Consider the following 18,758-nt stretch of genomic DNA (forward strand, 5'->3'; position numbering starts at 1 on the left):
GATTCTATGATTCTATGTCAGCCCTTGCAGGCAGCTTCTGGGTTTGGAAGAGAAGCGCAAATTCGTTCTGCACGTGTGTGAGGAGCCCAAAGAGATTTGGGGCCTTAGCAGCATGAGCGATGGCGCTTGTTGCTCTTAAGGGTGCTGTTGGTAGTGTCTGTGGATTGACCTGCTTTTCACCTCTTGTGATCATTTGTTTAGAAAAAAAAAACAAAACAGAGAAGGGGGTATGTTGGGTGTAGGGGTGTGTTGAGTACCCTGGTTTGGCAGATATACCACTGAAAATAGTCTGCAGGGCAATTGTTTATGGGTGAAAAGGGACACTCTAGTTGGATAGTCTGTTGGCATGTAGTTCAAGTGTCATCTCATGCTGACTTGATCTCTTGTCTCCCTAAGGTGCCAACAATGGCTGTAGAGAAAGTCTTTGTATACAACAACACATCCATTGTGCAGGATGAAATTCTGGCTCATCGCTTGGGCCTCATCCCTATCCGAGCTGACCCTCGACTCTTTGAATATAGAAACCAAGGTGAGAGTCTTGGATCAAAAAGAAATATTGAAGGTTTCCCCCAAAGCAGGAAATCAGAGTCACATAAACTGAGCAGAAGTGTGATTCCATAGAGGCTCATGCTGTTCTCCCCTTCCCAGGAGATGAAGAAGGCACAGAAATTGATACTCTGCAGTTCCAGCTGAAAATAAAATGCAGCCGAAACCCTCAGGCAGCCAAGGAATCATCTGATCCTAATGAACTATACTTCAATCACAAAGGTGAGATCTCTCCTAAAAATAGGTGCTGTTTTTTTTTTTCTTTTTTGGTCTTGGGAGACAGAATTTGGTCTGTTCTCTCAGCCCTGTGAGCAGAGGGAGCCGATTCCCTCATTCTGCTAAACTTAATTTTTGCCATCTCTGGTCCTGTATGGGTCAGTGACCTGTTTTGAAACAGCGGCTGGCTGATGCTTGTGGCTTCTCTTCGCAGTGTACAGTAAACATATGACGTGGGTGCCCTTGGGGAATCAGACAGACCTCTTTCCAGAGGCTGACTTCCGACCTGTTCACGATGACATCCTCATTGCGCTGTTGCGACCTGGCCAAGAAATAGATGTGCTCATGCACTGTGTCAAGGGTATAGGTGAGTCGTGGGTCCTGAAGTGGTGGGAGGAGGAGTGTGAGTGCTTGGACTAGAGCACAGCTGTGTGAAGGGCAAGGGTGGAGAACTGGCTTTCCCCCTGGAACTTTAGGCCCTGGCATCCTTGCACGCTCATTCCCTGAGGCCTGCCCTCATCCTTGACTCTTAACTCTTCATGCAGGTAAAGATCATGCCAAGTTTTCTCCCGTGGCCACGGCTAGTTATCGACTGCTTCCTGACATTACTCTCCTGCAGCCTATTGAGGATGAGGCAGCTGAATTGTTGCAGAAGTGCTTTTCCCCTGGAGTCATTGAGATCCAGAATATCAAAGGTACATTTTTCCTGTTCTAAGTGCCTTTTTCTTTACAAGCCTTAGCGGAGACTGATTAGAGACTAGAGCCTAACCTTGTAGAGACAAAACCACGTTGCGATCTTGCCTTGCCAATCAGCAACCGTTCATGCTATTCTGAGCCTGGTTTTATGGATGTCACATGCAGATGTGTTGGGTGATGAGCTGAGATCTCCCTGAAGTGCTGCTAAGGCATTGGGTGCCTGTCTGCAGAGCTCTGCAGCTGCTGACTGCAGCTCCCGGTGCTGTTCGGTTGTCTGCAAGACTGGGTAGTGAGCTTGCTCTTTCCAGCAGCTGGGCGTGGAGCAGACTTCTTGTGTCCTGCCCAGGGGTCCATACAAGTGTTTGTTGTGTTTGGGTTGGAACTGTTCAAGAAGACCAGTTCTGTCAGGTTGGAGTTTCATGTTGGGGATGTGCTAATTCTTTATATTGGTGGTTTCACTGCCTTTGCTGATGGGGGAGTGTGTGTTTGAGGGGTAGGCGTTTGCTGTGACCACAAGGCATCCATCTGCTGCAGGCACCCATCTTGTTTCATCTTTTCCCCTTTAGGAAGAAAGGTGGCAAGAGTAGCCAATGCACGGTTGGACACGTTCAGCAGAGAAGTTTTCCGTCATGAGAGTCTGAAAAACCTTGTGCGCCTGGCAAGAGTACGAAACCATTACATCTGTAAGTGCCCCATTTTCCACAGAACATAGAGCCCTGCTGTGGTCTGTGCAAACAAGCAGAGACTGGCCAGCATCTATAGCTGGGGTCTCTGCCTCCCGTTCCGCCTCCACATCATCAGCATTCATACATCCATATCGCAGTGGGTAACTGCTAAGGTTGTGGTTTGGTGTTGCTTTGGGATTGAAAGTGTGTGTACTTCCTGCTGGCAAATGTGACCTCTTCTCCTCTGGCTGTGAAGATCTGACTTGTCAGAAGTTTACGGTTGGATTTGATGATCTGTGAGGTCTCTTCCAACCATAATGATTCTATGATTCTAGAAGTGTGGTGTAAGGGAAGACGAGGGACAGAAATTCTGGAGCCAGGTGTAGGCTGAAGCTGCCCGGTGCCTGTGCTGACTTGTGTCTCTGTGCAGTTTCAGTGGAATCGACGGGTATCTTGCCTCCAGATGTGCTGGTGAGCGAAGCCATCAAGATCCTGATGGGAAAGTGTCAGCGCTTCCTGAATGAGCTGGACTCTGTGCCTATGGAGTGACCAGGCTGTAGCTGGGAAGCATCTCCCTGCACTGCTGCTCTGGGCTTCCTGCACCTGCCTGCAGGGGGGGATTCTTCTTCCATAGGCAAGAGGTTTGAGATGGGCTTGTTAAGAGTCCTCAGACCACCTCTTTGAATTTGTTTTCTGTTGGTAAGGAGCCTCAGTGAGGAGTTGCACTAAAATAAAGGCTTTTCTTTACAGCTGTCTCCTTCTGTGCGGTTCACAACTGTGAGACCGTAACACACAGACAAGAAAGTGGCAGCAGGTCTAAAGATGCATAATAGTATTTATTTTAAATTGTGTGCAGTATGTGAAGAGGACTGATATGGCAGTGTAATAAAGCACTTCGCAGCAGGTCGGTGAGATTTAACAAGTCAGTAGCAGTGCAGGACTGTTTTGCAGGTGTCTCAAACCAGCTCTGGGGTAGTTAATGTGGTAGATAAAAGGTTGTACTGTCAGAGAGCTCGGACACCTCTCCTGTGAGGAAAGGCTGAGAATTAGGATTGTTCCGCCTGGAGAAGAGAAGGCTCTGGGGAGACCTTATTGTGGCCTTTCAATGTATAACGTGGCATTTCTCAACAGAGAAAGGGTTTTTATGAGGGCCTATAGCGACAGGACAAGGAGCAACGGTTTTAAACTGGAAGAGGGTAGACTTAGATTGGACATAAGACATTTTTTACAATGAGGGCAGTGGCGAGCTGCTGGCACAGGTTGCCCAGAGAAGCTGTGGCTGCCCCATCCCTGGCAGCATTCAAGGCCAGGCTGGATGGGGCGTTGAGCAACCTGGTCTGGTGGAAGGTGTCCCTGCCCATGGCAGGGGCGTTGGGACTAGGCGGTCTGTGACGGTCCCTTCCAGCCCAAACAATTCTGTGATTCTATGATACAGTACTGGGCTTCTCTGTGCAAAGGCGGGGTTTAAAAAACATTCTGTAAGGACTGACTGCCACCTTAAGTATCTCAAGGTAAGGTATTTCTTCCCAGGGATTAGATTTGACTACTCTGTTCTGCCCTTAGGAAGGCAGGCTGGGTAGAGCAGAGGCCTCAGGTCTTACTGAAACGGATAAAAGAATAAAAATGAAACATGACACCATGAGTATGAAACTGGAATAGCTTTACTGACATTCAGAGGTGTAACACAACCAGTTCAGAGACAGCTTCGGATTTAAACATTCCTACAAAAAAGGTTCTAAAAACCATTAAAAAAAACCCCCTCGTGTCTAGCATGAAGTCACAGAATGTTAAAAATACCACAACACAATAAATACACCCAGCCTTTGCTAGAGCCAGGAGCCATGTTAGCTCAGAGGTTAAAAAAACCTGAGGCCAGGAGGAAAGTGGAGGGTGCTGGTGGAACAGCAGGGGCAGGAGGGCAAGTGGATTCCCAAGGCCTGCTCTTCCCTTCTGTGCTCCCACTCTTCCCAGCCCCAGCTTTTCTGTCCAGATGTGCAAGTGGAGAGACCACCTTCTCCACCCACCACAGTTTATTACTTGTTCCGTCTCCTGGATGGCGAATCGGCCAGTTAGCTCTGGACAGACCCTCCCAGCTCCTGTGCTAACGCTAGGATAGATCAAGTGAACCATTTGTCATGTAAGAAGAACCAGCTTTGCAGACTGGAGTGGCTTGATAGGAGTCCCACCTCATCTAAAACCCAGTTTCTGACCTGGCTCCCCCCTGTAAACTGCAGTATAAACCCCACCCCTCCTGCCCCACCATGCAATTCTCTGAGAAGTACCAGACTGGGTAAAAACACCGACTACTGTCACCTCCACAGCAACAGGGTGAGGAGATCCCTTTTGGTTTGCAGGTGCTTCAGGTATTGGTCCAGATTTTATGTACCCTGCACTGGCCATGTTCTAGTCTACAGGGCATGGTAAAAAGAAAAAAAATAATAAAAAAAATCTGTCCTGCTCCCCCTGAGAGATGTCCAAGAAAGGCTGGCACAAAATAAAAGCCTTCCGTTTGGCTCTGGGTAGAACAAGCTGTATGATCACATATATACATATATATGTATATATATGTATGACAGTGTCTGCCTCTTTCTAGAGAGCAGCTGCACCTTAGAAAGGCTGATCTCGAGGGAGATCCTAGAGCACTGCTAGGCTTCCTGGCACGCAGCCCTCAGCCCAAGGCTCAGCATCCTGGAGGGAAACGGATTCATCAGAATACCAGTCCTAGGGACAAGTGCTGACAGGCACGACCGGAGTGTCTGATGTGTTCCCTACGCAGCCTGGCTATTAGCACCCAGAGGAAGATGAGGGTAGCCCCTTTTCACATGGCGTGCTACTCTGCCTTTTGCATTAATCCTAAACCCCAAGGGATGAAGAGGTGGAGCAAGAGTGACCCAAGGCTACAGGATGACCAGGCTTTACCTAATGGAGTCTATGGGCTCAGCTCCCACCTTGCAGAGAAACAGAGGTCTAAAGATGCTCATCGAATGGAGGGGAGGGGAAGGAATCAGGGAAAGCTTAATAGACTGGTTCAAATGCCACCGCAGGCCCCATCCCAGCGTAGGGAGGAGAATGGGACAGGACCCATCAGGGGCTTTATTCAGACGAATGCTTGTGGAGGCAATGACAAGGAGAATCTAATGTGCTTACTAGGAGGAGAGACAAAATAGAAGGTAGGGGAGGAGATGGTTGCAGCATCCCAGGCTCAGGGCTCAAAGAGTACAGTGAGGCCCTCTCCATCCTCATTTTCTAGCACGTCTGTCTCCAGCGATGGCTTCACCTTTTTGAAGAGAGATGGGAGGTTCCGGATATGAACCTCCTTGCGGAACTGCTCCCCGAGGGGCTTCTGCAGAGGACAGACGGGCAGGCATCAGTCATTACTGCCTTCATACCCCGACTCAGCTCAGGGGCAGCCTGCTTGCAGATCAGAGGCAGACCCCAGATTATGAGCAATCCCTAGGCCCGAACCCCGGGGCTGCATTTTGGGGAATCTCAGGCCTGGTCCTTCCCAAGTGCCAGGGCCCTGAGGTAACCAGCAGTGCAGCAGCTCCCCAGCTTCTACCTCAATGCCACCAGGCTCCAAGGCCACCATCCTCACAAAAGCCCAGCACCCACCTAGCGGCTTTGTTCAAACATTTTAACACCCCATTCCCCCAGGCACCCTTGTGCAAGGTACCCCCTGCCTCTCAATGGGAAGTGATTGCTGGAGGGGCTGCTCAGTCTGTGCTGCCATCCCCGCTGTACCTCCAAGTTGAAGAGAGACAGAACAAACACCAAGAATATGCTGCAACAGCCTCCTGGCTGGGAAGGGAGAGGCAGCCAGGCTGGCCGCCCCATCACTTCTGCAGGGTACGGGTGTGAAATGAAACAGGTTCGTTTCCCTCCAGGATATCACCTACCCCAATGCAACCTGCGATGAGGCGCTTGAAATGATCCTTCCGGCGCTTGTCTGCCACCTTCTGCAGTGTTGGGTTAAGAAGTTTGGAATCGAACTGCTCCAAAGAGTCCCTCTGGATATCTGGGACCTGGTCCATCACTGCCTTCAGCTCGGCGTAGCGAGGGCGCTGCAGGGAGAAGTATGGTTAACACAGCTCTGCTAGAGGAGCAGCCCTGCCCTCCTGGGGGGCCGTTAGCTCCTCGGCCCCTACCCAGGCCGGCATGAGGTCAGTTTTCCACCACTCCCCAGCCAACCTTGCATCTGGATAAAGAGCAGAATTTCTCACCAAGGCCTCATAGATCTGGAAAGCCAGGTGGACAAGAGCTGCCATGCAGCCATCGTGCTGCCCGTGTGTCTGTAAGCCCTTCAGCACACTTGTGAAAAACCAGGACACGGCATCGGGCAGGAGGTTTCCTGGAAGCACCTGAGGGAAGAGGCACTGTCAGCACAGAAGCAGGATACTGATACATGACTGCCTTTCTGCAGCAGCTCGGTCTTCCCGAGGGAGAAGGTGCCCAGGGGTGAAGCAGTCACACTTCTCCCTAGGTTCAGAGCTTCCTCTCCCAACCCTGCCAGAACTAATTCTTTCTCCCTCCCAGAGGTACCTGTTTGAGCAGCGGCCAGCAAAGCTGCGTTGTGGTTCTTTGGCAGGACAAGGTGTCCTTCCAGGAGAGGGATGTGTAGGCAGTGATCAGCAGCGCAGTGCAAACATCCTGAAAAGGAGTCAGGGAAAATCAGTCAGAGGAACTATTTCCCACCTCCAGGGTTCAAACCTGAAGGGAGGCAAGAAGCAACCCAGGGATTCTGCAGGAGCTCCTTGGGGCTATCTTCTGAGAACCCTGCGTGCTGCTGCTGCTGCTCCAGCTGAAGGTGCTCAAAGGCACCCAGTGTGCACCATCATAGCCATGAGGAACCAACGCCAAGCAAGCCTGCTCCCTTCATCTCCCCTGGAAAGGCCCTGGAGCACCCATGGACTCCCATCAGCTGTAACTCTCAGGTCACTGCAAAAGCTTCTGCAAGAGCTTCTGAGGCATCCGCAGGAGAGGAGGAGTACAGAGGTATCGGGATGAAGGTACTCTGCAGAGTGGGTTGTGTTAACATTGTGGCTACTGTGCCAGCTCTGGCAGATTTTACAGAAAAAAAGAGCTGCTGATTGAAATTCTTCCTCATGAAGGCTCGAGCCAAGGATGGAGACGGAGCCAGGGAGCACCCTGGGGGCTGAATGCCCAGGGCCTTGCCCGCAGAAGGGCTGAAACTCTGCAGCTGCCTGTTATACTGGATCCCAACCCCCATTTGCTTTGTGGCTTCTGCAACCATTAACAAGGCTCTTTAAAAACACGTATAGAAACACAGAATTATAGAATAGCTTGGGTTGGAAGGGACCTTTAAAGGTCATCTAGTCCAACTCCCCTGCAATTAGCAAGGACATCTTCAACTAGATCAGGTTGCTCAGAGCCTTGTCCAGCCTGCCCTCTCACACTGGGGAACCCTCCAGCAGCCTACATCTCTCTAGCAGCGTCTGGCTGCACCACAGACAAGGACGACAAAGAGTGATATGAGAAAGGATGGTGGAAGTCAGAGCATTTGCTCTTACCTCTTGCTTCATCAGACACTTGCCGAGCTCGGTGAGCTCTGCGCTGGCAGGGGGAGTCACCTCCGTGGCCATCGCTTCATCATCTGCAGAGCAGAACAAAGGCAGCACTGTGAACATGGCTGTCCCCGAGGACCCAGGGAGACACAGGGAGGCACACCGAGAACTAAACTGGGAGCCAGGAGACCGCACACAGAACCAGTACCCTGGCACAGCTTGCCAGAACATCTCTCTCCAAGCAGAAAGCACCCACCCTTTGTGGGGCAGGAAAGGCACCCAACTAGTGACCTTCAGCTCTTGGGAAGACTGTGCACATCGCCCTCTTCTCAGCCCTCTCCTCGGTACCATAAGCTGCTCCAGCATGCTACCTGTGAACCCTACAGCATGTTTATTCCTGGGCTAGACTGGGTTTTTCTGTGGCCCCCAGACACACTGGGCAGGACAGAGCTGAAGGCTCCTTACCAAACCTATACCCTTCTCACAGAACTTGCAGCAACAGGCAGCCTCTCCCTCCAGAAATGTATGAATAAATGCAAAAAGTGCTTGTATACACCAAGGGCAGGAAAGGCAAAAGTAGGCATTTACTCACCGTCTCCATCTACAGCAGCAGTAGTGTTATGTTCAACACCTTTCTTAGAAACACAGCAAACAGCTGCAAAAACAGATGCAGGTCAGAGGAGCAGGAAAGGGAAGATGCTACTTCAGAACACACAGAGATTATCTTCCAGACTCTGATGGGCTCCCAGCTGCTTCAAGCTCCCCCAGCTCTTCAGATACTCAACACAGTATCTGAAGAATATGAAAGCCAAATACTGCACTACCTGGAAGGCTGAAACACTCAACCCACAGCATCCTCCCACAGTGGAACCTCCTGCACGGTGGCTGCTTCCAACTACCGAGAACCAGGAATGTGCAAAACCATTTGAAGTCTACAACCTGAGAAGAACACCCTCTTAAGGCAGCAAGGCCAATCAAGAAAGGAGATAGAAGGTTGAGGATCTGTAATCTCTATGCGGAGTCAATTTTCCCAGCCTCTCTGCTCAAAGCCACGCTGACAAAACCACCATGTTGAAGAAGGGGAACACAAAGAAGGGAGATTGCTTTGTGGGAGGGACTCTTCCCTTCCCTCTGACTAGAGACATGGCAATTGCCAGCAAGAAAACTGCTCTACACTCAAGTTGTCCACAAACCCATGTCCCATATTGGGCTCCAGGGCACAGAAAGGGAGAACCTAGATTCCAAAGGAAGACTGGACTCCTATAGGGACAGTGCCAAAACTGTGGAGCCCTAAACGCTAACAAAACAAAAGGAAGAAACTCTCTTCTAAAGGTTTTTAATTGATCTCTTACTAGGTTTTAGCTAACATTTTGGCAGGGTTAACTGTCTCACACCTGGCTTCTGAGGATTATGTTAACTACTACTGGCCATTACAGTTAAGTTTTACTGCACATTGGAAATTCCTGTTGTCCTCTCCATGGCAAACTTCCCAACTGTCCCAGGGGACCTAGCTCAAATTTCACTTACTGATGAGATCCATGACTTCTCGGGTCAGCAGCCTGACCAGCTGTTCCTCAAGCATCTCCTGAGACTCAGGGTTGTCATCTGCAGCATCATCCTCACTGAGGAGAACAGGTTTTAGTGTGAAGGCAGCCAATGTCTTAAAGTATTCCCTCTGCCCAAGCACAGAATTAAGGTAAACACAGTGTTTTCCAGCCCTCTCCTGGCATGGCTGTTCCCTGGGCAAAAGGCCACGAAAAGACCAAAGCTCCATCCCACTCCCCATTTCCCCCTCATACCAAGGGGCGGAAGCTTACCAGAGCATGCTCCGCTGGTTGATCACCTGCCATTTCTGAGACAACCTCTGTTCAAGACAAAAGGGAAGATTCAATACCTTCCTAAGGAGCCAGGCTGGACACAACGCAAAGAGGCCCAAGTGACAGCTGCTGACAGAAGCACAAGAGCTTTAAACACAGCTCTTGTGCCAAGCCCCATTTTGAGCGGGACAAAAACTGCTACCAACTGTGCTGAAGATGCTTTGGCTGTGCTGGTTGTAGGAATCTGAGTGAGCTGTCAGGAAAATGAGAAGACACAGGCAAAAAAAAACAACCCACAAAAATTCTCAGGGCTGAAGCTCGAGGAGCTAATATCCACAGGTTTGAATTCACAGCAAGGGGTGCTGTGCAACAGCCAGAGTTCAACGTACCTCAAAAGCACCCCCCCCCAGCATCAAAATCACCAAGCAGACATCCTCACACGTTGCTGTCAGCTGCTACAAGGAGTCTGGGCTGCCAAGGAACAGGCATCGAACAAGCTGTTTTCTTACCACGTGCAGATAGGTAAAGAGTGGTCCCAGCATGGGGCAGACAAGGGTTTCGTAGTATTCTGAAGGGCAGGAGAGTACCAAGGGCTTCACAAACACACCTGCACAGAGCAGTCAAGGAAGAGATCCAGCACACATGGCCAGCTGCGAGGGAGACTGACGCACATCACCCAAACCAGCCCATTCCACTGGAGGCCAAGCGACAGACACCTCAATACCCATCTTCTCACGGCCCTGAATTAACAAGTAGCATCTCTATACAGCAAGAGCATGAGGTATTCAGCCCCATCCCCTGACAGTTCAGCTGAGAAAGCTGAGGGTGCTTAGCACCCATTTCCTACCTGCGAGACTGAACGTCCAGCCCTGGAAAGTGGGTTGGGAACCCCAGATGATCTCCCTCACAAGCACAAAGTCTAGTCAGACACCCCACTGCCAAGCTCCTACACTATCCAAGCCCCCTTGTGCCCCGGAAGGCACCTCTCATGGTGCCTCCAGGACCACACAAATCCTTTGCATTTATTTCCTCTGACCTCATGTGCTGCTGTTTCTGCTTGTGCCCCCCTAGGCTCACAGCTCATCCACACCAGGGGTATCCCTGTTTGTTTACCTCCTCAATCACCCTACTTTGGCTTGCCCATACAGAAAACAATGCAGGTTTTCAATTTATGTGTTCGAAGCCTCCCTAGCTGGCCTGAGACACTGACGGAAGGATACGGAGCATGGGACGCAATCTGTAATCAGGAATGTTGTTGAGGTTAATGAAAGCTGAGCTGAGGAGCTGGGTGGCGAGACCCTCAACGGTGTAGAAATCCTGTTGCATGGAGGGGCCTGCATTTCCCAGGATGTGGAAACTTCAACAAAAAACAAGTTAGTTGCAAGTCTGCTAGATAACAGGTACCATGCCTCTGGTCTGCAAAGGCTACAAGTACTATCATCTTGAGATTAAACAGTTGCCATGTTCTTAAACAAATACTGTAGAGGAATTTTAGCACAGTATCTCTTTTTTTCTGGGATACCTGCAGAGCGATAATTCATTAAGCATTTAAGCACTAAAATGCACTTTCAAGATCCCAACACATGATTAAAAGCAGCAAAGAGACATATCAGGATATCAGCTAAGTGCTCCAGTCTGACTACCTAACCGCAGAAGAGCTAAAAGCAGATCCGCATTTTGAGGTACTTTTTCCAGTGACTGTGTTCCACGTGTGCGCGGCAGGTTACAATCGCCAAGTATACTTCACCACTGCATCTTGTACTTGGATATTATAGGATACAGCTCACACGGAAAGTTTAACTCTAGAAGTCAGCACGCAGCCCGTTAAGTATACTTCACCACTGCATCTCGTACTTGGGTATTATAGGATACAGCTCACACGAAAAGTTTAACTCTAGAAGTCAGCACGCAGCAATAGCCCCCTGCTCCAGCTGTGCAATGCTGGATTGTGTGTGGGAAATCCTGTGCTCTTACCAGTTGTCGTAGAGGGTACAAAAGAAGCCCTGCATCCTTTCTAAGACCGTTTTGTAAACAGGAGAGTCATAAAGCTCCAGCAGAGGCTGAGGGAGACCTGTGGGAGAGAATAAGCTTCAGCTACATCAAGGAGAGAGCACAGTGCACCTTCAGAATGTGCTGGGCAGGCCCCAGCCAGCTTCATGGCAGTGAGGGAAGCGCTTGGGAAGATCAACGTGCAGCCAAATGGGAAGAGGTGCAGCAACCCTGGGGCAGAACCTCCCCTCAGAGGTCAGCCAAGTTCAGGTCGGTTGTACCCAGAGCAGAGGTGCTCCCAACTAAGGTTGTTCTAGCCCCTCATTTCTCCAAAGCAAAACTTACTGGAGCTATCAGAACCCAGTCAGAAGCAGAGCTGACAGTTGTGCAGCTCCTCTTACAGCCTATCCTCTCAGGTTTGTATTCACCTCTGTCAGGACACGAGCTAGTGCTGAATTATGATATTAAAACGTTTAGAGCAGAGATTAAGGCCCTGCTGCTTTATGTGTGGTGGTTCACAGAGAGAGAGTTTATAGGTCACAGAAAACAGGAAGCATCTCCTCATTTTACGGATAGGAAATGGAGACAAGAAAGACAAAGCAACTTCCCTGAAATATTTCACTGTCGGAACCTGAAATTACCCTCAATTTCCAGAGTCACGTTCCACACTTCATCCACAAGGCCACCCACTTCTGCTTGGCTGGAAAGGCTTCCATGTTACAAGCTCAAACCTGTTTTAAGACTGTTCCAAAAGCCTCTTTATAATACACCGTCTGGAAATAAATGACAGGGCCATACTGCAGGCCTTGGCTCTTGCCCTCCAGGACAAGTCTCTGCACCAGCACTCAGGCATCCTGCTGAGCACTACTGATCTGCGCAAAGGCAGAGAATTGCAGCACCCCCAGTCTCTCCAGCCTAAAATGCCACGGTGCAGAGACTACCACCCAGCTGGGGTGAGCAGTTTGGTAGGGTACTTTTCATTTCATGCAGAAGATACCAACTTGTCCGAGACCAATAACTTTCTTTAACTTCCTCATTTCAGCAGGCCTAAATCATAGCTGAGCTGCAAATACTAAGAAGAAGCCGGCTCTCCAGCCCCTCTTCACTTCCACTGCTGTTGATGGACCACTCCCTCAAATACCTCTGAGAATCTGCCCACACAAGAGAAGCCCCTTACCTAGGATGGCATTCTTCTCCACCTCCAGCATGTCTAAGGCCTTTGCAAAAGTTTCCCCCAGCCTAGCCACCATCTCTGGCATGTAGAGATTGTTGTGAGTCCTGAAACAGAAGAGCACTTGGTTTATACTCATGTGGGTCAACCCCTTTTGCCCTTGACAGTGGGATCCTCTCCTTCAGCTTGTGAACAGCTCCTCTGAGGCAGATGATGAGGAAGGTGAGACCAAGCACGTGTGCATGGGATCCCCCTTCCCCACCTGCAAAAATATTGGGGAAGCTGACCCGACAGAGACATGGAGTGACTCCACCTCATGTCCTGAATCTCCTGGCTGCCCCTTCCACTTGTTTCCGTTCACCCCACCCCTTGCAAGCACTGGCAGTAAAAACTCCCAGCAATTCTCCAGGTGATGCTGGCAACAGCTTATTAGCTTGGCCAAAGGGATCAGAGAATGTATTTTAAAAAACTGACAAGACACGGATTCTGTAATCTCAAAAGACCTCCTGAACCTAAGGCCCCTGCAGAGGGAGGGGCTGTTTTAGCTCCAAAATACACACACTGCCCCCCAGGGATGGGTCACAGTCCCCAGAATGGCAGGTGGCATCGGAGGGACTCTGGGGAGAACATCAGTCCGATCAGATGTTACTCATGGCAGACACACGTGCCCCCCCTGGACAACACATCCAGCTGGGAACAATTCCGCATAATCAGGAGGCGGCCACGGTCAGCTCTCCGCGAGGGACGCCAATTCAGCCACGGGTGGCTGGTTCTTGCCATCCAGGCCAAAAAGGGTCCCCTCTTAGCCAGGGTACTGACACTCAGAGCTGGACTCGGCAAGGGGTATCTCTCTCACCTACCTCTCTCCTTTTGAGACCTCAGACCTCCACTCTGGGTGTCGCCAGCTGCACACAGCACAAATCCTGCAGCCTCCTCCAAAACTGCAATGCCATTGTACCTGCTGCTAGAGGTGATCAAGGGCAACTCAGTATCTCCCCCTAGAGCAGCGTTTCCCAAAGCAGGGGGGTACATGGGAATGGCTGGGGGAAGGGAGCACGGACAGACCTCAGTATGTTCTCCAGAGTCTCAGCTTTCACTCATGTCTTAACGATTTTTTAATTTTTTTTGGTTCTTTTTTCAAGGTCTATGTTCACAATCCTGGCAACTCCGATGCAGTGACGTCTGCCTGAGTTTGCAGAGAGCCTGAGTTAGCTCCGAAATGGCAACTATCCCATTTCTCTCTGCAAGTGTCAAATACTTCCCTGCTCACTGCACGTGAGGAAGGCAAGTATGTAAGTTTCGTAAGAGCGAGCTACACAAATGACTTCTTAACGACTCATACTCTCATTCTGGGCTGGATCTAACACCATGCAACAGGCCTCAAAGGGGGCACAAGCTGGTTTTACTTTCCCAAGAGGGGCCAGGGAGCAGCCCAGCCTCCACAGAAGTTTGGATAATGTTGTTCCACTAACTCAAAAACCTGTGTATTTCTGCTTGAGGCTATCCTGAAACCTAGCTACTAAAATCATCTCCTCTTATATGTCTCCTGCCTGCTCCATGCCAATATCGGCTTTGCCTCATGCTGGGCAGAAGGGCAGTGGGGTGAACCCGAGGACTGTGGAACTGCGGTGGTGAACCTTGAAATCCCACTGCTCTAATCCCAGCAGGATGGGCCAAGACAGTCATATCCCGAAGCTGTGGTCATGGTCCTTAGTTGTTTCAGAGTCCTCGAAGCATTTTCTCAAGTCTGACAGTTGGGAGGGCAGATGTTCAGTCACAGGCTGATCTCCCTTAATTAACACTTTAGCAAGGTCCCAGTGGTAATGGAGAGAAAATGGCTAATTGGCTCCTCCGCATGGGATTTAAAAAAAGCATCCAACAGCCCTCATATGTGATGAAGATGCAGCCCTTAGGCATGTTCCAGCTGAGACTCTCAGCAGTGAGCAGCAGTCCTGGGCATCCCACACACAGAAGAACATGGAAAAACAAAATTCAAGAGACATTTATGCTTTAGAAAAGACAAGCAAAGGATATGGCAGGACTTGGGGGATTTTCAGTGATGGTCATAGCTCTGCTGGAAAGTGTGTCTGATGCCTAGAGAGAAGGGCTTGAAGGCCAGAAGATGAGTCCTTTAGGACAGTTCATACTTGAAGAATCTTTATCCAAAGCTGGAGCTGTCTACAATGAAAATGCCTACAGCATCCATGTCTATCCAACAACTCTTTCACCAGCATTAATGCCTTGGTAATGTCAGCATCCAATCAAGAGGAGTTCCAAAAAAGCCTTTGTCTGCGCAAAGCATTTGCTGAGCCTGACAAGTCTATTTGTAACAAAACACGAGCAAATCCCAGCACAATAAAGGCGCTGCGCCAATCAGTTCACGTAGCTACTGACTCCAGAAACGCACCTTTTCCTAAAGATGGCTGGAGATCATGACTCGCTTTTAAATTCAGGAGAGAACAATTAAAGCCAGAAGCTAGAAAGCACCTAGGTGAAACAAGGTACTACAGAGGACCGGGGAATCATCACTCAAAAAGCTGCAAGCAGCGATTAACAAAGCAGCCTCAAAATAATTCAGTAAATACAGCTACCAAGACAGAGACAAGTATCAGTAGGCACAAAAAGATGCCACTCAAAACTACTTCATTTTACCTTGTTACCTGGACTTCCTCTCACTCCTCTTGGCTCTCTGGTCTCATCCATGACCCACCTTCAAGCTACTAACCCTAGCAAACCCAATGGCTTAACAACTTTCACTGCTTCTGTCTGCAAACACAGCAGAAGAATGCCACACGACATCCAGAGAGCAGCAGACCCAACCGCTCAGCCTGCAAAAAGCCCTTTTTTTTTTGCATCCTGGTGCCTGACTTGATGCTCAATTCAGCCGCTCAGTAGGATCCATGCTGCTGCTACTTGCAGATCTGCTCACACAGTAACCAACACAATCTGTGAGGACTTCCACGTCTGCTTCCTGCATAAGCACATGAGCAACACCAGACCTTGCTTATCTCCACAGAAAGCCTTCTAATGGCACAGAGCTAAGAGAAGCATCCATCCCCAAGTAGTAATGCAACTATGTTCCTGAAGGCATCCTCAATACAGGCAGCTTTCCTACCAGCCAGCCTTCCTCATAGCCCTGTACTTCCTGCCTGCTGACAGGCTGCTACAGATTCTGTATTCTCTTGTGTAATCCATATTAAAGAAGGTCTGAGAAAGCAGTACATGGAAAAGGCACTCAAAGCCAGTAAAACACACACCAGAAACTCCATAGCACAAGTTCCAACTTCTCCAGAAAGACATAAGCATCATCAACATTTGCACTGAACAACTACGAGCTTGCAGCTGTCACACAGAAGCCTCTACGTCCAGCAGCAGCCAGGAAAGGTATGAGATGGAGGATCTACTACTCTATTTAATACATCATTCATTGGTTCTTGTTGGAGGATCCAGCCTTAAGAAGAGCCTGGATACCTCTGAGAAGTACAGGCCGCTCGGTGTATGTTACTACCACATGCTCAGAAAAGATTTTGGTCCGCAGGGGAGATGCTCGAACACCACAGATGCATTATCTCAAAAACCACCCAGGGAGCCTCTTCCTTTATGTAGACAGGGAAGCACTGGCAAAAGCATGTTGCTCATGTGTTTTCCTGGAGGTGGTAAACAAGCAGGCACAGAATTCCTGCTTCTTTACAGGTAGTCACAGAGTTTGACAATAGTTTCCTAAGCTTGTTGTCAGAGATCCCAAGTGTTTTTAAAAATGCCTAAGTTCTGGCAAGAACTGCAATCGCACAAGCAAAAAGTCTGTCTGTTGCAGCCTGTTCAGACCCTGAGCAAGGGTTTAGTTGGTCTCCCACGACATCCAGCACGTCCCAGGCTCTGGAAGAAATGAGATAAGGCTACCTCTGTTCAGGCAACTCTACCCAACCTCTCCCAAAAGCTCATCGATAGGGTCTTCAGCCTGCCAGGATAAAAGGCAAAAACCACTTCAACCACAACTCTGCGGCCGTAACAAGATCGTTCAACCCTGCTCACTGGCCGAAGTACCACCTGCTGTGCTACACAGAGCTCCGTGATGAGAAGCGCTGTCAGGGTGGGCCAGCACAGCACCTGCTTGTCCTACCAGTCCAGCATGTTCCTTCTCACTGGAAGCAGCACAGTCCTGAGCTCAGTGACTACCAAATATACCTCACTAGACAGAGCTCAAATAACAGGGCCCCTTTCCTCACAGACCTGGGAACTGAAAAATCTAAGTGGATCTGAAAATGCTCTTTCCCAACAGGCTCCTGCCAAGGACAGAGCCTCAAGTTTTCCAGTATGTTATACGTAGCATTATCTCACAAAATTGCCCCATAAGCCTGGCAATCAAAATCCCAGTGTCAGCAGTTACCCTGAGACAGATTCCTCCTTTATAATTCTGGGAATAGTGTTATTCTGGATTCCCCTTTTCTGCCTTCTCCTGCTCCCTCCTCTGGCTGCCCCTGATGTACACACCACCAGTGACATGCAGAGAGGCACTGCAAAGTAGCAACAGCCTGAGAGTATGCATCCACTCATTTCAATCGCAGACAGCGCTTCAGGAGGCTGGTGTTCATGTTCAGCAAAACCAGCTTAATTTAACACTGAAGAGAGAACAACGCAAACAGGATGCGATGAGAGCTGGGACTGCCCTGGTGGTGACTGGAGAGGTGGCCTTGTAGGGGCTGAGGGCAGAGCAGAGATGTTAGTCGAGAAACTATTAACTGAGTGGCAGATTTATAGCAGTGGAGGTGGGGGAGGCAACCCCAGCCCAAGCTCCCATTGGCTTTGATGGACTCTTGTAGGCCAGGCCAATGAACATTCAGAAGGCTCCAGTTTCCCCAGTGCCATTCCCCACTGTGAACAGTCAGGAACAGTACTTGGGCACCTGCACCAGCCTGTGTTCCCGCTGGCTTCGCTGGGACAGCATGCTCTGAGCATTCCATGTTATTTATCACAGTTTAGCTTTCAGAGATTCTTAAGTCAACATAAATGATTTCAAGTCAACTTGACCCACCTTATAAGAGCAAGTAAATTGTCAAGAAGCTTCAGGACCTGCTCGGTGCAGGGATTACGGTAGATTGGACTTCCACTGGGCATGTATCCCAGCAAGAATCCTCCAGCTTTCGCCTCTTCAGTAGCAGCAGGCCAACGAGCTCGTTTCACAACTCCCAGAATGGTGTACACGCAAAAGCTTATCTGTGGCAAGAGATGCGGAGAGAGTGTTTCTTAGCCAGAGTACAACCTGAGTAAATAGGTTTTCAGAGAAACCCATCATCATTACCCCATCTCAAAGGGAACGCTCTACAGTGAGCGTAATCTGGTGATAGGAACAAACTCTGGTGGGTTTGCTGCCAAAAAAATGCAGCAAATGATCATGCTACGTTCCACCATCTCCAGTGACCCTCAGCCACGGCAGGACGGTCTAGGAACTCACTACTAGACAAAGCATCAATGCATACTGTCTCCTGAGTATGCAAGCAACCAGGTAGGTTGCCCTCTAAAAGGAAGGGTCTACACCATCAGTTCCTCATCTCCTTCATGTGTGGGGATGGATGTAGAGATCTGCGATGACACGACAACAGTGGTCAAACTGCTTTAGCCCCAAATCACAAGCACAGCTCTCTGGACTGCATTTCAGTGTTTTCTGCAGACCTAAAGATAGCAACTCCATTTCCAGTCTGTCCGAGAAGTGAAGACATTTCACTAACAACTCAAACAATACGAATCTCCTTGGAGGAATTTTAGTTAATATTCCACGCTGCAGCCTCAGCATGATGCTTTCCACACTGCCTGGCTCAAAAAGCACAATTCACTGCACTGTATTCCCAAAAATCATGTAAACCAATTGCTTCTCCAAAACCAGACTCTGCTGCACAAAGAGTAGGGAATAGTGTGCTTCACTCTGCTGAATAATCTGGTTTTGCACGGCCTACATGCTCATTACTGTAACTTAAAGAGGCAAAAGTCAGCCTGCTATTCTGCAATCTGAAAGACCTGAAGAAGTAGATGATCAGGAGAGATCTTGTGTGTAACGACAACAGAAATGGAGGATGGAAGCAGACAAGTCTCATCTTGCTGAGGTTACACCTCTCCTAGTAATGATACTCACTCTAGAGCG

The 18,758-nt window shown here is 49.4% G+C and overlaps 2 protein-coding genes across 2 annotated transcripts in view; one reads left to right on the forward strand and one right to left on the reverse strand.

Annotated features, from left to right (window-relative positions):
- Nucleotides 1–394: 394 nt before the first annotated feature.
- On the forward strand, nucleotides 395–2,871 carry POLR1C (polymerase (RNA) I polypeptide C, 30kDa). Its single transcript, XM_009709309.1, has 6 exons — nucleotides 395–529; nucleotides 649–768; nucleotides 977–1,129; nucleotides 1,308–1,457; nucleotides 2,025–2,141; nucleotides 2,554–2,871. Exons 1-6 carry the CDS (start codon nucleotides 406–408, stop codon nucleotides 2,670–2,672), a joined length of 783 nt encoding a protein of 260 aa, XP_009707611.1. The 5' UTR covers nucleotides 395–405; the 3' UTR covers nucleotides 2,673–2,871.
- A 2,111-nt stretch (nucleotides 2,872–4,982) lies between these two features.
- The window catches only part of XPO5 (exportin 5), a gene marked incomplete at its 5' end in the record, with an annotated part of 28,933 nt that continues 15,157 nt past the window's right edge, over nucleotides 4,983–18,758 (reverse strand). The window contains 14 exons of the mRNA XM_009709310.1: nucleotides 4,983–5,466; nucleotides 6,020–6,184; nucleotides 6,344–6,481; nucleotides 6,663–6,770; nucleotides 7,652–7,734; nucleotides 8,238–8,300; nucleotides 9,173–9,267; nucleotides 9,463–9,509; nucleotides 9,972–10,069; nucleotides 10,683–10,819; nucleotides 11,437–11,533; nucleotides 12,629–12,729; nucleotides 17,655–17,836; nucleotides 18,750–18,758. The exon at nucleotides 18,750–18,758 is cut by the window's right edge and continues 112 nt beyond it. Coding sequence (XP_009707612.1) covers nucleotides 5,326–5,466; nucleotides 6,020–6,184; nucleotides 6,344–6,481; nucleotides 6,663–6,770; nucleotides 7,652–7,734; nucleotides 8,238–8,300; nucleotides 9,173–9,267; nucleotides 9,463–9,509; nucleotides 9,972–10,069; nucleotides 10,683–10,819; nucleotides 11,437–11,533; nucleotides 12,629–12,729; nucleotides 17,655–17,836; nucleotides 18,750–18,758 — 1,464 coding nt within the window. The remainder of the gene's footprint in view (nucleotides 5,467–6,019; nucleotides 6,185–6,343; nucleotides 6,482–6,662; nucleotides 6,771–7,651; nucleotides 7,735–8,237; nucleotides 8,301–9,172; nucleotides 9,268–9,462; nucleotides 9,510–9,971; nucleotides 10,070–10,682; nucleotides 10,820–11,436; nucleotides 11,534–12,628; nucleotides 12,730–17,654; nucleotides 17,837–18,749) is intronic.

The sequence above is a fragment of the Cariama cristata genome, unplaced genomic scaffold, assembly GCF_000690535.1.
Source record: "Cariama cristata isolate BGI_N322 unplaced genomic scaffold, ASM69053v1 scaffold3931, whole genome shotgun sequence".
Classification (NCBI taxonomy): Eukaryota; Metazoa; Chordata; class Aves; order Cariamiformes; family Cariamidae; genus Cariama; species Cariama cristata.